General features: G+C 39.6%; 1 protein-coding gene across 1 annotated transcript in view; it reads right to left on the minus strand.

Annotated features, from left to right (window-relative positions):
* kcnh5b (potassium voltage-gated channel, subfamily H (eag-related), member 5b) overlaps positions 1 to 15948 on the minus strand; it is a 105440-nt gene that overhangs the window by 79020 nt on the left and 10472 nt on the right. The window contains exons 3-5 of the mRNA XM_006632330.3: positions 7537 to 7660; positions 5109 to 5215; positions 4249 to 4377 (exon numbers count right to left, since the gene is read on the minus strand). Coding sequence (XP_006632393.1) covers positions 4249 to 4377; positions 5109 to 5215; positions 7537 to 7660 — 360 coding nt within the window. The remainder of the gene's footprint in view (positions 1 to 4248; positions 4378 to 5108; positions 5216 to 7536; positions 7661 to 15948) is intronic.

The raw sequence follows: 15948 nt of genomic DNA on the forward strand, positions 1-15948 counted from the left end.
GTAGAGGTGAAAGAGTTCGGCACAAACGGGCATGAGGACTAGCCCTGAAAAACGGTCTGTTGAAATTCAAAGAGAAAGCTGAAAATGGAAAGGATCTGATCTTAGTCATCGGCACAGAAAGATGCTGCTATAAACTCATAAAAGCATTTAACAGGCCAGTGAAATTTTACAGCTTGATGGGAAGCAAGACTTGGAGTTGAACATATTTAACCCAGCAATACAACAAGACGATAGTAAAGGTAGTTAAGACACCCAGTATCACTCCATATACATACCTCTTATGGAAGTTGTGGTCCTGGTGTCTCTGCACATAGAGAGCAGTTCAATTAATTTGTTTTTGATTTCAGAATCATTCAAACGTATTATTCAAGTCCACTGTTTTTACAACAAAAATTACTAGCTCTCTCTCTTTGTCTCTATTTCTAGCCTATTCCCAATTGGACAGCTTTTTGAATGGGTCATAATAGACAGTGTCAAAACTGTTTGTACTAATTCAAGTATTCAAAACCCTCAAACCCACAAAGTCAACCCAGTGGACATTGTTCAGTATCAACAGTGAAACTACAAGGAAGAACATTTGGAAACCGTGATCAGGAGGCATGTTTACACAAAGGGATGTGGGAGTATGGAGCAAACGGCCCAGTCATGTTGAAGACTTTCAAGAATCATCTGGATGAAATCCTCAGATCAGTTATCTACAAGAATGTGAACGAGCTAGGTGGACAGAATGGTCTCCTCTCATTTGAAACCTTCCTTGTGTTCTTATTTCATTTTACTCTTGAACCAGGAAAATGGACCCTGTAAGTAATGCACTCTTATCTCTCTTGTGCTTTCTATTCTCTTTCCGCAGATCAGATTTCAGGAAGCAGTGCACTGTAGCAGAGGGGCTGAAGAGGATTTATTTAATGTCTACCAGAAGGGGCTTAGACAGAGTTGATTTGGCTCCCAGGGGGGCAGAACAATGTTTTACAACTTCTGACTGTAAAATACATTATTGTCTGAGTGTGAAGATGGACAAACACCACAAGACAGCTCCTTAATGGCCATGGAACAGCCTCAACAATGAGGAATCCTTGTGAATTTGTTAACAACAACCAAATGACTAAAAGCAGAAACAAATGTTCAAATACTGTTAAGTTTGAGGTTCTATTACTTAAATGTATTATAGACCTCCTAAGGGGGAAGTGGACAAAGATGGCACGAAGGGTGTGTCCATCAACAGCTGGACACATCTGGATATACTGTACACATTACTAATCCACTGTACTCGACCCTGAGGAAGTCTCCTTGTTTGCACTGGGATCAGATTCATTCCAGCTCAGGGCAGATCTCAAGGTAGTGCTTTCAAGGGTGCTTTCTTTGACAGATCCATTATAGCAAGCACCACATGCACATCCGGGCTCGGACAGTGAGGAGAGAATAACTGCATTTTACCCTTGCTGATCTTCATGAGCTGTGCATGCATATAATTTATTATCTTCGTCCATAGGCATACCTTTAATTCACAGCGTGGATTCAATTAAGAAAAGGGTGTTGGACAGTATGGATACCCCCTGCCTGCTCTGCTGAAATGCAGTTTCGATTAATTGAATACTAGAATAGACAGTAGGATATGTTTTAAAGCCTTTGGAGACAATGTGATTATGTAAAAGCATAAAATTACTCAGGCGTACTTTTAGATAATAAATTAAGTGGATTGTCACTCCAGTTCTACAGAGAGCATCTCCTATTGGTTCTGTTTTATAGGAGATATCGTAAATTTTCTTTTCATTGTCCAGACAGGGTTGTATCGTGAATTTAATCAAGCTGTGTTTTCTGGCTGCTGTGTCTCCCAATCTATTTCGGTTTCATTGTGCTGATGTGTGTGTATGTGTTGGTGGGGAGGATTTCCCTGGATTGCCCATAGGTTACATAACATTTCATTTCACCTACGTCCTAATGAAAATCTTAATGATAGTCTTTGTTCTTCTCTAGAGGTGTGGAGAAAGAACATTGTGTCCTTTCACATGTGGTGCACAATGCAATATACAATGCAGTGGCGTAACAAGAGGTAGGTGTGTATAAACTGTGTGAAATTTACATTTTTGATCAATGCAAAAACTGAATGCAAAAATCTTTAAATAAAACCTCTAATCTAACAGGTTTTCAAAAATCATTGGATTATATTGATAGATTCTAATGAATTACAGCATTTAAATTTAAATATAGCTTGAATGCACGCTATATTTTACTTACAAGTTGTGTCCACTTTGTCATGACCTGGTAATGTGTACAAAAATCTCTGTACCTCCAGACCTGTCTGTTTGGAAGAGCGTTTAGCCTCTTACGTAACTTTTCTGTGACAAATGGCTCCTCAGATGTAAGATGACAGCACAACAATGTTGTTGAGTGAGCAGTTTCACTGAGGGGCTAAATGATGCACAATCCAAGTTTAATGGTTCCTCTTATATCCAATTTAAGGGCTTAGGAAGGTAAATACATCTATCCATCCAAAAACACCGGCTATATGCCACTCACAAAAAGTGCCATTACTGTTTCAAATGCAGTTTCAAAGCTACTGGGCAGTGTGCGACTATGTAAAATACAAAATGCTGCACATATAAAATATTTAGAGCTGTTTGTGTGTGTGGTGAGAGGTGGGGTTATTTTAGATTTGGATTTCATCGTGTAAACTTTGGGAAAGCAGAAAAAATGCTCTCAAAAATAGCAGGGCCTTTGTAAATCACTTTTGATCATAATTCAAAAACATTGAAAGATATCAAACCATTATTAGAATATTGTGCTCCTTAGGCACTGAAAGGATAAAGTTCTTCATTAAGAGATTCTGATAATGATTTTATCATCACTAAAGAAAAGTGTTACAGGTACTAGAAACACCCAGGATGAATAAATTCCTGGGCCTGATTGTATCCTACTAATTGTCCTTAAGGAAGCAACATTTACTGACCAAAGTCTTTCATGAGTCAATACAGACAGGTGTAGTGTATGTTTGGATAGGAGATTTGCTTATGTAGTGCTTATCCTTAAGAAGTATAAGAAAACAGAACTAAGAAATTACAGCCCAATAAGTCATATGTCTATTATATGAAAAGTTATGGAAACATTTATTAGACACTAAAGGATGCCCTATATGGATATTCAGTATGATCTTAGGGGATAGTCAACATTAACACTTACAGAGTATTCAGCAGAAAAGAGAGAGTACAGATAAGGGGTGAATGCTCTGCAGGGATCTATACAAGTACCACTGCTCTTTCTATTTTACTCTAAATCAATGATCTAGATTCTGGCATAGTGACAAGTGACCGAGTGCTTCATGTAGGTAGTAAACACATGAAACATCTTTCAAGAACCCTCTAGATGATATCCTTGGATCAGTTAGTTACTGATTACCAAATAGTTTAGACTGGCTAATTGCCTTCCACTCGTTTGGAACGTTTCCCATTTTCTTATGTTAAGATTTCTCACACAAAGTTCAGATTTTAAAAATGAAAAGCCCTAATATCTAAAATAATATAGAGAAAGCCAACAGGTCTATAGAAATAAATCTACCTCAATATATAATAGGGTAGGGTATGCCTGTCACTGGTACATCCCTGACAAACAGGCAGTATCTTTCAGAAACAGAAGCCCAGCTGCAGCCTGTAGAAGGGATTGCACTGTATTAAGAGACACAGAAGATCCACAGAGGTATTCTGCTCCCCTCTAGCCCTTCTAGTAAAACTATTCCAACAGATGCACTCATCAACATATTGTCTTTTTTGCCTAGATACATTGTTGCTGGCTATTTCCACATTAATTCCGGAGCAAAGAGACAACCATTCAGCTGGGTCTGGAGCCCCAATCAACGGGGTTATGCAATTCACAGCTGGATGACTGCGTCACAGGGCACCCTGAGCTTTGAGCAGAGGGTGTTTACATGCCATACTCTGAGCGCGAGTCTGTCAGGAGGGTACACATGCCAGAAATGTGGCTACACATGACCAGGAACACAGACACAACCTTAAAGTGAAAGGCCGACAATCGTACCGTATCTATCAGTTGAATTCTCTTTTAATAAAAACAACTTAATCTATAGGCTATTAATTATTCACCTTTCATGCAATTCATTTTTTTCTTCAACTTCCTCATTGGCTCCTTTTGTTGGAAAAAAAAATTAATATATGGTATATTCCCATGAGTGTCTCTGCTCAGGATTTATTTATTCAGTAAGTCATTACTTGGGGTGTGATCAGAATCAGAGCCTACCTTTGGTTGACTCGTCTTCAATCGGTTGCTTGAAAACGGTGATGTCTTTAAAAGTGCACAGAAACAAAACCACCTTGTCATTTTCATTCCTTATGGGTGCTATCTGCATATAGAACCAGACAGGTGTCCCTTTTGGGGCAGAGGGGGTTGAAGAGAGACAGAGGGAAAAGAAAGAGGGTGTCAAGGTACAGTACATTGATAATATTGTTTTTAGTAGGCCCACTCACGCCTTTACAGCATGCAATAGCATAGGCTACAGAGGGCTGAAGTACCTTTTCTGCTGCAGTGAAATCAGCCCTAGTCAGCCCAAATTAGACCAGCAGTACCAGGCTTCAAAATACATAACTTAATGTGATGTCTTTGCAAAATATTGCAAAATAAAACCCAGCTTTGCAGTGCATCCCAAGGGTGCTGGCCCAGAAAAGCACCTGGTGGAAGAGGGCTTGAAGTTTAGGCTCCAAACCACCACATAGTTCTCTTACTTTGACTATACAGGAGTCTGACTCCTACACCCTTATAGCACCTTACACCACAGCCAGCTTCTGTAGCTTTGCAAATCTATCTTAGACAGAACACTTAAGAAGTAAAGTCATATCTTTTGAAATATTACCACTAAATTAAAAGCAAAATTAATTCTTTTTGTGCTTTCTATGGTCATAACCTAGCAAGATATGCTCTTGAAGGGTGACAAAGAACGGTTTAGTTCACATAAAACTTTTAAATCAAACTGACGCTTATGGAAATAGTTTATGCTGTTCTGTCTGTAATGCAGCGCACAAAGGAAAAAAAATACGTTGATTTTATTGCATAAAAGCCTTTAATGTGCCGTAATTGCAGGTGACATGCATTAGAATACTTACTGTTCTTCTTATACAGCAGGATTTCAAAGCAATTGGACTCATAGTTATCAAAGGTCTGCCTGACTTTTTCTATTGTCTTCTTGTCAGTCAGCTCACCATACATAAAACTACAGGAAGAGAGAGAGAAAGCAGGCCACACACCTGTGTTATTCAAACATCACGCTAACCCGTCTTGTCATCAGAAATTCATTTTGCCTGGAGATGACAGAAAACTGTCATATCCAAACACACATGCTGCATTTTTACAAAATAAATGGAGTGGCAAAGGCTAAGCCAATAAAAAGTAGAAAATGCCCTCATGGAATAAATGATGTTGTTTTTTATTATGTAAAAATATGAACTATGGACCGTATAAAGCTTCTACAGAAGGATCTGAACCTTAGCGAATGTCATTTTTCATTTGCTGGTTAAATCTCCCCAGCTTAGTCTCAGTTTCCTACACTGAAAATCATGCCAGTCTGATATTCCAAGCAGAGCACATCTGTCATCTAAAATAGACTTACTGGTATCTTTCTATTAATTTTTAATTCCACCATCTGAAGATGCATTCAATCTTTTTATTGAAGAGGGAACAGTTCCAATGTCACATTTAAGCTGGGTCAATATTACGGCTGTGGCCTCCTAATTAATTTTGCTATAGAATCTAATTTCCACCCAATTACCCTCATTGTCATGCACAATAAATCTGATCTGGTTATGTGCCTGTTAATAAAAACAAAACAAAACAGTTGTTTAAAATAAAACACACTTTTCCTTTGGCAACAAAACTCAGAATAAACTTTTGATGCTTTCTTTAAGCCTTTGTGCTTGTGCTCTGTATTATTATTATTTTTTAAATGTGTCGTTGTGACTAAAAATGAGAGGTGACAGAATGATCCTCATAAAAAAATAATCAGCAGGCAATTGCTTTTATTTAAGAGCTGAATTTTTTTTTTCTGCTCCACATAAAGAACCCGAGGAACTACTTGACAAGAGGGTTAGTTCAAGGACACAAACGTAGCCATCTGTGTAGCAGCACATTTTGCCCACCTGGCCATTCAGCCCCAGAGAAGATTTAGACACAGAACAAGTGAGGTGAAGGAAAGTCACCTCAGGGTTCTGTGGCTGTACTACACTGGCGTTCTTGTACTACACAGAGAGTAACATGTACCCTGGGATCTTCCAGCAGATTTAATCTGGGACTGTGCTCAGACAAGCCTGCCTTCCAAAAAGACCACTCCTACATCCACCCTCATACACACCCATTGGCACATCTGTCTTTCCAGGGCTGCCCATTGACTGTCATTTACTGTTCTGTATTCCACTGAAAGGAAACTCCACAAGCAGTGAAAAAAAAGGTTTTGGGGCATGCTAAGAAGATGATATTTGACTTTTTATCATGCGGATATTCCTGTCTGGTTGTCCTATTCTGTGGGGGACACTGTCGCAGACTTTGTCCCCATAGTGATTGGAATGGATGGTCACACAGACACTAATGCACACATTTGAAATGAAAGGCAGAAAAGCTTTCTGTAATAGAAATATTACTCTGCACTTTGTTGGGAACATTCTTGTGTACAGATTGGGAAACTGAATGTAAAGAATAATGGAGGGAGAGACATCTTGTTTATGGAAAAATAAATCTTTTTTTTTTGCATCTCTTGTAGATGTGATTACTGTGGGCATAGTGATCTGCGGGCATAGTTGACCCCAGCTGATGATGGGAAGTACTGTATTTTTTGTGAAGGGGATTACAGCTCTGATTATTTCTTGCCACGCTGGTGAGTGATGACTTCGTACCAGCTCAGTCTCCACACTTTCCTGAGTCCTTCCAGCCCTTCCACTCATCTGTGTTATAATTCTGACTTCAGCGCAGTTTGCCTGTTAAACTGCGTGCAATAAGACACTCACTCCCAGCCTTTAAGACAGCTCTGTGTACATGGGTATGGGAGGATTTCCATAAACACAGCCCAAGGAATGAAAAATAAAAATTCCCTTCCCCATTGAGATACAGTGGAATTTTGTGGCAACATCCCCTGGTGAATTAACAAGGGTATTTTCATTCACCAATGGCCTCAAAACACTAATTTTTGCATCTCCTCACAAGTATCAAAGATGTTCCTTTGCTGTGACACAACCGAGCCAGTGTTGTGTTCGACCTTAGGCGCCTGTTGTGTGTACAGGAAACATTAGTCTTGGACATATACTGTATAAGTGAGGTATTTCAAAACTTCAGCCCTGACCCAAATACCACCTGTGTGTGATTTCCATCTTCTATACTGTATGCATCCACACACAGCAGCGGTTCCTACATTTGTGACAAGAGCATGATCTTGATTTTAGACTACCTTTGTTTTTATGTTAGTCCTAGCATTGGTTTAGGGGACATGGTCCGAATGATTTGAATGGGACTGAATATCTGGCTGGCAGAATTTCTCTCATGCCCTACCTGCAGGTGCTGCTTTTCTGCATGACTTCAGCCCTGTGGTACCCAGACAGTTTGCAGAATCCGTCATTACTATACACTACAGGCCACTCCACAATCTGGGCATTCCCGAGAAGGAAACTGGTTTCTGCAAGATAAAAAAGGAACAAGGCAGACAGACAAGTCAGCGACACAATGACACATCTGGCACTCTTCCCCATCTGGAGTTCCTAACCTCAATCACAAGTCTGCTGTTCTAATTGTGACCCAGGCAGAGGCAGCCCTGGGTCCTTTGGGACATTTATCTGTACAGCGCTTTAATTTCCTAATTGACTCTGTCTATGTGAATCACAATTAATTAAGATTAGTTTAAACAAAGACTTGGAAAGGAATGGAACAAAAGGCCCAGGATTCCCCACCACACATCTAATTCTAATAATAAAAAGAAGAAGCAGAAGAAGAAAGTATAGTTATGGTGTCTTTAGAAGCACTCGTCCCAGGGCCCCTTGGCAGAAGCGGATCTATTCTGTCATTGTGGCTGGAGAACCAAGATTTCAAGAACCTGGAATTTTGAAACAACCTGTGTTGTTGATGGACTCAAAAACGAGATGCTACCATAGGCAAAAAATGAGAATTTTTTTTTTTAAAACTGAGATTTAGCACAGATTCAGCTGTCAGGTTCCCACTTGATTTATTGAATTCAATAAGGTACAAAGGAGATGAATGATTCCAGCACTTTTTCTCAGTGATCCACTCTGGAGAGACACCTGTCTCTACTCAAAGACAGTGATCTCAGCAGGAGGACCATGCTGCTGCTGCTCAGGTGTCAACAGCTGGATGCAGTCCAAGAGATTAGGGTCATGACGTAAAGAGGCTCATTTTCTGATTGTCTTCCTCTGTCAAAGTTATTAGGTGAACATAAAAAATATCAAATGCAACTAAACATCTCTCCATCAAAATTTAAATGATCAAATGTCCATCAATCCATCAATCTAACGGCCTTGTATTGTGACTGTTTTCGACATTTGCCCTCTAAAAATAACCTGTTAGCGGCAGAAAATGAGAACTAGAACAGAGCAAGAAACAGTTGTGTGAAGTGGTGGAAATTATTTTCAGAGCTCTCGGACGATGAGACATTTGTGTTGTTTGGTGTCCACACCTGTGGTGCAGCCAGGAGAGAACACACGTGATTTGAGCACCACGTATCTGGGAGACCCCTGATTATTATTAGCCCATCACAGAGCACAGAACCCTGCTTAGCTGTCACCGCTACACTCGATTCTACAGTGAAGTTCTAGCTGAAGCAAAGTAAAGCACAGAGAACAATGACAAATTTTCTAACAGCAAGGCAGAGCAGGGTAAAACCACAGACTAACTTGCAATTCCACAGCAAAGGTTTTAAGGGATAATCTAAACACATAATCCAGCAATGTACTGTGTATGGTACTCAACAATGCAATGAAACAAAGATTAATCCATGTGAATTACAAAACACAGATTCTTCACAATGTAACACTTATCATTATGAAAATATGTTGCTGCAGGGGCCTTTAGAAATTGAAAAGAACTGTGTCAGACAAAGCAGCACAGCTCTTACAATTGAATAAAAGGGTTGTATAGACCAGCACTGGTGACTGGCGAAGTGGTTGGGTGCTATGGTGTCCTTGGTTTAATGTATTCTACAACAGTTTCCTTGTCTTGTTTAAGACTATTTACAGAATTGTGCCAGGGAGAGTTATATATATTTTTTTATATAAAAAACATACAAGACAAAAATATTGCAACCTATAGATGTCCTCTCAATATGTCCTGTCAAGCCCACTCAATATTTTAACTCAATTACAGTACCTATGGCTACTACTACACACTACAGTTCAGTTCAGTTTATTTGTCATATGCACACAAGTGCAATGGAATGCTTATTGACATGTATGCTCCAATACAAAGACATTAAGGAATCACCAAAATATAAACACAGAACAGCAGCAGCAACAACAAGTTAAAGATCATAAAACGTTTAAAAAGCAAGTCAGACAAGAAGTGTGAGAAGAGAAAAAAACATCAGTGAGTAGTAATGTAGGTGTAGTAATGTACTGTAGTACATGTAGAGCTTAGTCACTTGTAGTAGAGTTCAGTTATATGACAGCTTGCGGGAAGAAACTCTGAATCTGGATGTTCATGCCTTTACGTTCCTATAACGCTTTCACCTCTATTCCTTTAAAACACAGCTAACATACAATTAACAGGAAAAGAGGCAGGAATGTCTAAATAAATTGTGCTCAACATACAAACACTGGAAACAAACAACCATGTTTGTCATCACCAGATCCCTCCAGTAATCGGATGTCACCATCACAACAATAGGAACAACATGTACAGATAATCCTGCAGGACACATCCGAGATTCCAGGTGAATTCCTCAGCCTCATCCTGACTTGCAATGCAAAAAGCAAGAGGCATTCTTTCTGCTTCACATGATAAGCATAGCTATTATTTGCAGTGCAAAAACCTTTCATGAAGACATTTTAACAAGTTGTACAACAAGAAAGGTCTGACTAAATGACTTATTCTCCCGAGCACTGCAGCCAACTCACTCAACCTGGATTAATACTGCAGTTCCTGGACTGCATGGACACACTCAATCTGGTTTAAGACTGCAGTTCTTGGACTGCATGGACACACTCAATCTGGTTTAATACTGCAGTTCCTGGACTGCATGGACACACTCAACCTGGATTAATACTGCAGTTCCTGGACTGCATGGACACACTCAATCTGGTTTAATACTGCAGTTCCTGGACTGCATGGACACACTCAATCTGGTTTAATACTGCAGTTCCTGGACTGCATGGACACACTCAATCTGGTTTAATATGGCAGTTCCTGGACTGCATGGACACACTCAATCTGGTTTAATACTGCAGTTCCTGGACTGCATGGACACACTCAATCTGGTTTAATACTGCAGTTCCTGGACTGCATGGACACACTCAATCCTGCATGTGCCAGGGGTTGCCTGGTCAGCTCAAGCTCACCCTGCCTTTGGCAGCCCTTGACCACTTGTGCACCATCACTTGAATGATCCTGTCACAGTTAGCTCATACCATGACCAAGTCATGGGTTCAAGAGGCAGCTTCTGGACTATAAGGCTTATTATCCTTCTCTGTTCAAACTACATTATTTTAAGAAACATTTCCATCCTACTCACATGAAACTGTGATTTTAATAATCCATTACATCATTTCATTTAGCTCCTTCATAGAAACAACGACATAAATAATTTCAAGAAAAAACTTCAGACGTTATATTATAAACCCTTAGAAATTTCAGTGTATTGTGCATACGCTAATCCCATGAAAATCACTCTGCATTGTAAAACCTGATTAGAGGAGATTACCAGACAATTACACAACTGTGTGATAACAAGTACTCATCTGTAATGCCATAAGACAAAGGTGCATTCTTGTTTGAGAATGACTAATAAACTCACTAGTATCTCGAAAAATAATTGGTTGAGAGATTCTGTAAATATAATATGGTCGTTGAAAAACATGGACAAAACAGCTACGTTACTACCATTCAACTTTGCAAAGGAATTAAAAGTAAAGGGTTTTGCAGACAGCTGCCTTGTCCCAGGTATCCAGTTAATCCCGAGCACATCTGTGGGTCAGGCTTTTGATAAGTTATCAGAGTGCTAAAGAGTATTACAGCATGTGGTATTTCGACATCCCAGACTTAAGTCAGATATACATGACTGGAGAAAGGCAAAGCACGTGAAAAGAGAACTGCTTTTCATGCATTTCTATCTATTTCTATGGACCATCCAAATCGAAACATAGAGGAAATGATGGCATTTGCTTGCTTCCCAAGTCATGATCCATGCATATCCACTTCTGAACCCTTTTCTGTAATCCCCAAGGGACAGCACAGGGACCCACTCCTGCAGCAGTTGGCAATAAAAAAAAAACGAATGTGAGAAGTAAACCAGTTTTTTTTTACAGCACGAATTTCAAGAACTTGGAATAAAAAGGCTTTGCCTGGCCGAGACATGCATAATTCCCAGTGTGAGTCTCTATCCCTAGGCTGGATAAGAACACTGAAATGCCAACCCTGATAATCTATGCGACAGACACACAGGAAAGGGTTTTTTGTGCTGCATAAAAGCTGCCTTTCACAACTGCTGGTCCTGTGGGCAGGATTATTAAGCACCAGTTGCATTCTTTTCTGCTATACCATGCCTTTGCAGTGCACCACAAATTATGTTATTATGTGAATTCAATAGCCTTTCTGTAAATGTAAATCCAGATACACTGTGATATACAGCATTAAAGTACCTATTGTAAGTAACTGCAGTTAGCCATTTCCTTATTTTTAACATACGGACTCCTGGATTAGACTTTAGATGATGGTGTCATCAATCATGTAGAGCCGTTTCAAGGAAAACAGTAGAAGTATTGGCTTTTGTAGATATGCTAAAAAAAGAATATTATTCTTTAATATTCTCATTATTCATAGCTGCCATTTTATCTTTAAATAAACTGCTGATTCGGTTCCAGAAACCCCTACCTTGATTTATAATCCTGCTGTGATTAAAATGTGCCAAATTAATTTTAAAACATTTTTTGATTAATACTAAAATACGTAATTGAAGTCGACAAATGAAAAAGATTGACAGACCGGCATATCTTTAAAACCAGGGAGAGATTCCATAAAATACATGTAGTATAGTTTGGTTTGCTGGTGTTTTCTCTAACTGAGAACATGGAGCAACTATATCTTAAAAACAGGATTTTCCGTTGAGTCCATGCTCCCAGTGAGAGAGCAGGAGCAGATATCTTTTGTCTGTCTCTGGAGAAGTTGCCTGTATATTGGAACGGTTCTTGAGATAAAGAAGAAAAATATCCTTCTGTTTTCTAAATGTGTGCTGGACTCATTAAAGAGGTTGTTACAATGAGGTCAGAGCAAAAAGGTTGTGGTACAATAAAATAGAGACATCCTCAAGGGGCCAGCAATCCTGTGACAGTGCTCAGAAATCAAGCGTATTTGCATGACAGCACAGTGCTAGCAGTCTCCAGCAATAAGACAACAATTAGGAACTTCTTTTCAACAACTTGGTCCCGCAACAGGCAATAATTCCAGTGGCACTGTAGCTACTGGAGCTAGTATGCAATACCTACGGATTTGTATAAGACATGGTCCACTTTCATATAGCCCAGTTTTCTTTATATGGCCCTAAGCTGCTCATTATTTTCGTTTGATTTCCACTTTTTATTTTGTTCGGAGGACTGATCTCCTGATTTCAGGACACAGTGGCAGTGGTCGTTTTTGGAGCGCAAATAATGCTGATAAAATAGATCTTGAGAAAAGAGGACTATTACTCTGAGACAGAACTAAATGATGTCCCTTTGAAACCCTTGTGCTGTTTCTGCAAATCCGGGACAGGGTTCCAGGTGGCTTGTTCTGTTGCAATATTAAAGCTTAACACTCAATGCAAGACAAGACACTGTACATTTAGGTTTTACACCTTGCCCTTTATTCTCAATAGATTTCAGTGCAACGCATCAGGTATCAAACACAACACTAGCTAGAGTCGCTTCTTTCCCATCATCAGCATCAGCTCTAAACAGTGTAGCACTGTTCCACAAGCTGCTGCAATGGCCTGAGATCAAACACACAGCCCAAGCACTCACAGTTTTGGATTAACAGTATAGGAAACAGATGCTGCAAATTAACACCTTGTGAAGTCAATTCAAAGCGCAGCTGGTGATCTGTTTCAATAGTTAATTTCAGCACAATAATGGAGCCCTGACAGTGCTAAAGAGAGAGGGGGAAGGAATGTGTATCACTATAGGCAGAGGACATTACTGAAGGCTGCAAGTCCTGCAAGGAGTAAATCCACTCTGCAACTGACTGATAGTGTGCTTTTTTATTTATTGACACAAGTACGGCATGAGGACTGGCATCAGAATGATTCCCAATTGATTATAATCAATTACAATATCTGAAATACCCAACTATTGGAATGCAAGTTTAGCAACACAATGTTAGAGTTGAATGTTCCAGCACATACAAAGTGGCAGAAAAAAGTGAATTTACTTTTGGATCAGCAAATTATCGCTTTCAAAAATGACGTTGCACTTTAATGTTCATGTAAATTGTTTCCATGCTTTAATTATCTTGTATTCTAATTATTTAATTGAGTTTATTTCTAATGCATTTGTCTGAAATCCAGCGTCACAAAGAACATTTACATTATTTAATATCAATTAAATTATTCATAGTTGGAAATTTGTAGCTGCTAACATTTTCTGACAACTTGTTTTATTTTGAACCACTAAAACAGAGAATAAAGGATTTAACACTTTGAGACAAACTGCTCTCCGTCATACATAAAAAATGCAAGCAAAGGTAAAGATGGGATTTTGTAATTTGTTCATTTAGTTTTTTAATACGCTGTAGGACAGACTGTTTTGTGTTGCGTCATTCACAGGCCCATTTAACATGCTGTGAATTGCTTGCAGTAATCTCAGACTATTACATAACTGAGGATGTTAACGCAGTTTCAACCATGAAGAGGAAAAGACAAGTCAAGCGAAAACATATTGTCTGCAATTTTCTGCGCTGAACAGGAATGGTTATAAAATATGGTTTGTACATGCTCTATAATTGTAATACTGACCACTGGAAAAAACTCCTACTATAAGACCACATACTGCAAAATGCACACCATTGGAACTTCATCTGGTTTGTATAACTTGATCTCTCTCCATTAAATTAGTCCAAACTCTAGTTAGGTGTGTGAGTGGTGGTAAAGCACTGATATACTGTATGTACTGTATATAGATTCGTTTTTTCATTTTTATTTTGCCAATTAGCAGCCCTTCAGTGGAAAAAAAATAAATCTTGCCACAATCTGTCTCATAAGCATAACCACCGAATGGGTTAGGAAAATTATATATTTTAGTCATTTTTTTATATTTTGTATGTTTCATTTACTGTTGTTTTGGGGTTAGCTTGATTTTTGGGAAGGAGGAGGAGATTTCTTTGCCTTATTCCCTGGGAGTACTGTGATCCTCTAAAGCAGCCCAGGAATGCTGTTTTGATTAGAGATGGGTGAATTCAGGTCTGGACCATGTCACGATTATAGTACTGTTTTTTCCGTTCCCCCTGCCGGTTCTGACCCGGTTTCTGTTTTTAACCCATCTGTCTCATATGGATCGCCTGGCTTTTGGACTTTTGCCCTGTCTTTTGGATTTTCCGTTCATCTCATCCTTGGATTGCCCGGACTCACCCCCCTGGACACCTGTGCACTTTGGACACGCCTCCCCCGTATACATTCCCAAATCCTGCATGACTTTTTCCTAGTGTTTCCTCACTCCACCCCAGATTGTGTCGTCCACATAGGGTCTGGAAAGAACTGTTCCGTTACAGACCAGAGGCTCTGTAACACTGTCAGGTGTGACCTGACATAACTGAGAAACAGATTCCATATTCCAAGAAGGATGAGAAAACAGTGTAAAAGATGCAAAGGAGAATCAAAAAGATGTAGATAAATGTGAAGACTGGGCAAGCACCTGACAGGTGATATTAAATACACAATGCAGAGGGTTACAGGCAGGTTGAGAAAATATCAACTATAAAGCCAGCCATCAAAAAGACTGAGGTGTTATTATAGACACGCTTATTTTTCATCTTCTTGACAATGTGGGGGACCAATACAACAGACAAACAGTTGTAGAAGAATGTGAACATTTGACTTTGACTATTTCTTCGAAGACAAAGCGTCTGGGTTCCTTCTAACACAGCTTTCCACTTCCTGCACTGCACAGTATCCAATCCTCCTTTGTATGGAAAGAGGAGCTCACTGGTAGTCTTAGAGTCCCCTTGGGTTTTTTTCAACAAAGGTTCAGCTTAATTGAGGGGTTCTCTATTCCCTTTTCCCTGAGTTCCCAGTTAAACAACAAGCTTTCTTGTCCTTCCCCTTGGTGTGGAAGGGGACAGAGCCTGTGTGTGAATGAGCCCAGTTGCCGGCTGAATGTGTTGCTGCTTTAGATGAAAAGGCTGCTGCTCTCTAAGCCCCTGGTCCATGGAAGTGATCGCACTGTGTGAGGACTACTGGGAAAATGTATATTTTTTAAACAATAAAAGCACTAAAGACTCTGTGGGGTGCAATGTACATTGCGCTTGGATCGCATTCAGGAATTTTGCGCCTTCACAGGTTTGAGGATCACTGCACTTAGCCAAACAGCAGAGGAGGTTTTGTGTCCTAGAAAGCTTCACGGTGTTCTGGCTGTTCGAGCTGTCGAGGTCATGAAGGTCGCCCTCCCATCATGGTGATACAATCTGTCTTTCTAATCGGCTGACATTTGTTAAAGCACAATGAGCCAGGGTAAGACAGTCCGATGCGTTTTCAGACTTTAAGAAACAAACATCAAC

Source organism: Lepisosteus oculatus, chromosome 8 (assembly GCF_040954835.1).
Source record: "Lepisosteus oculatus isolate fLepOcu1 chromosome 8, fLepOcu1.hap2, whole genome shotgun sequence".
Classification (NCBI taxonomy): domain Eukaryota; kingdom Metazoa; phylum Chordata; class Actinopteri; order Semionotiformes; family Lepisosteidae; genus Lepisosteus; species Lepisosteus oculatus.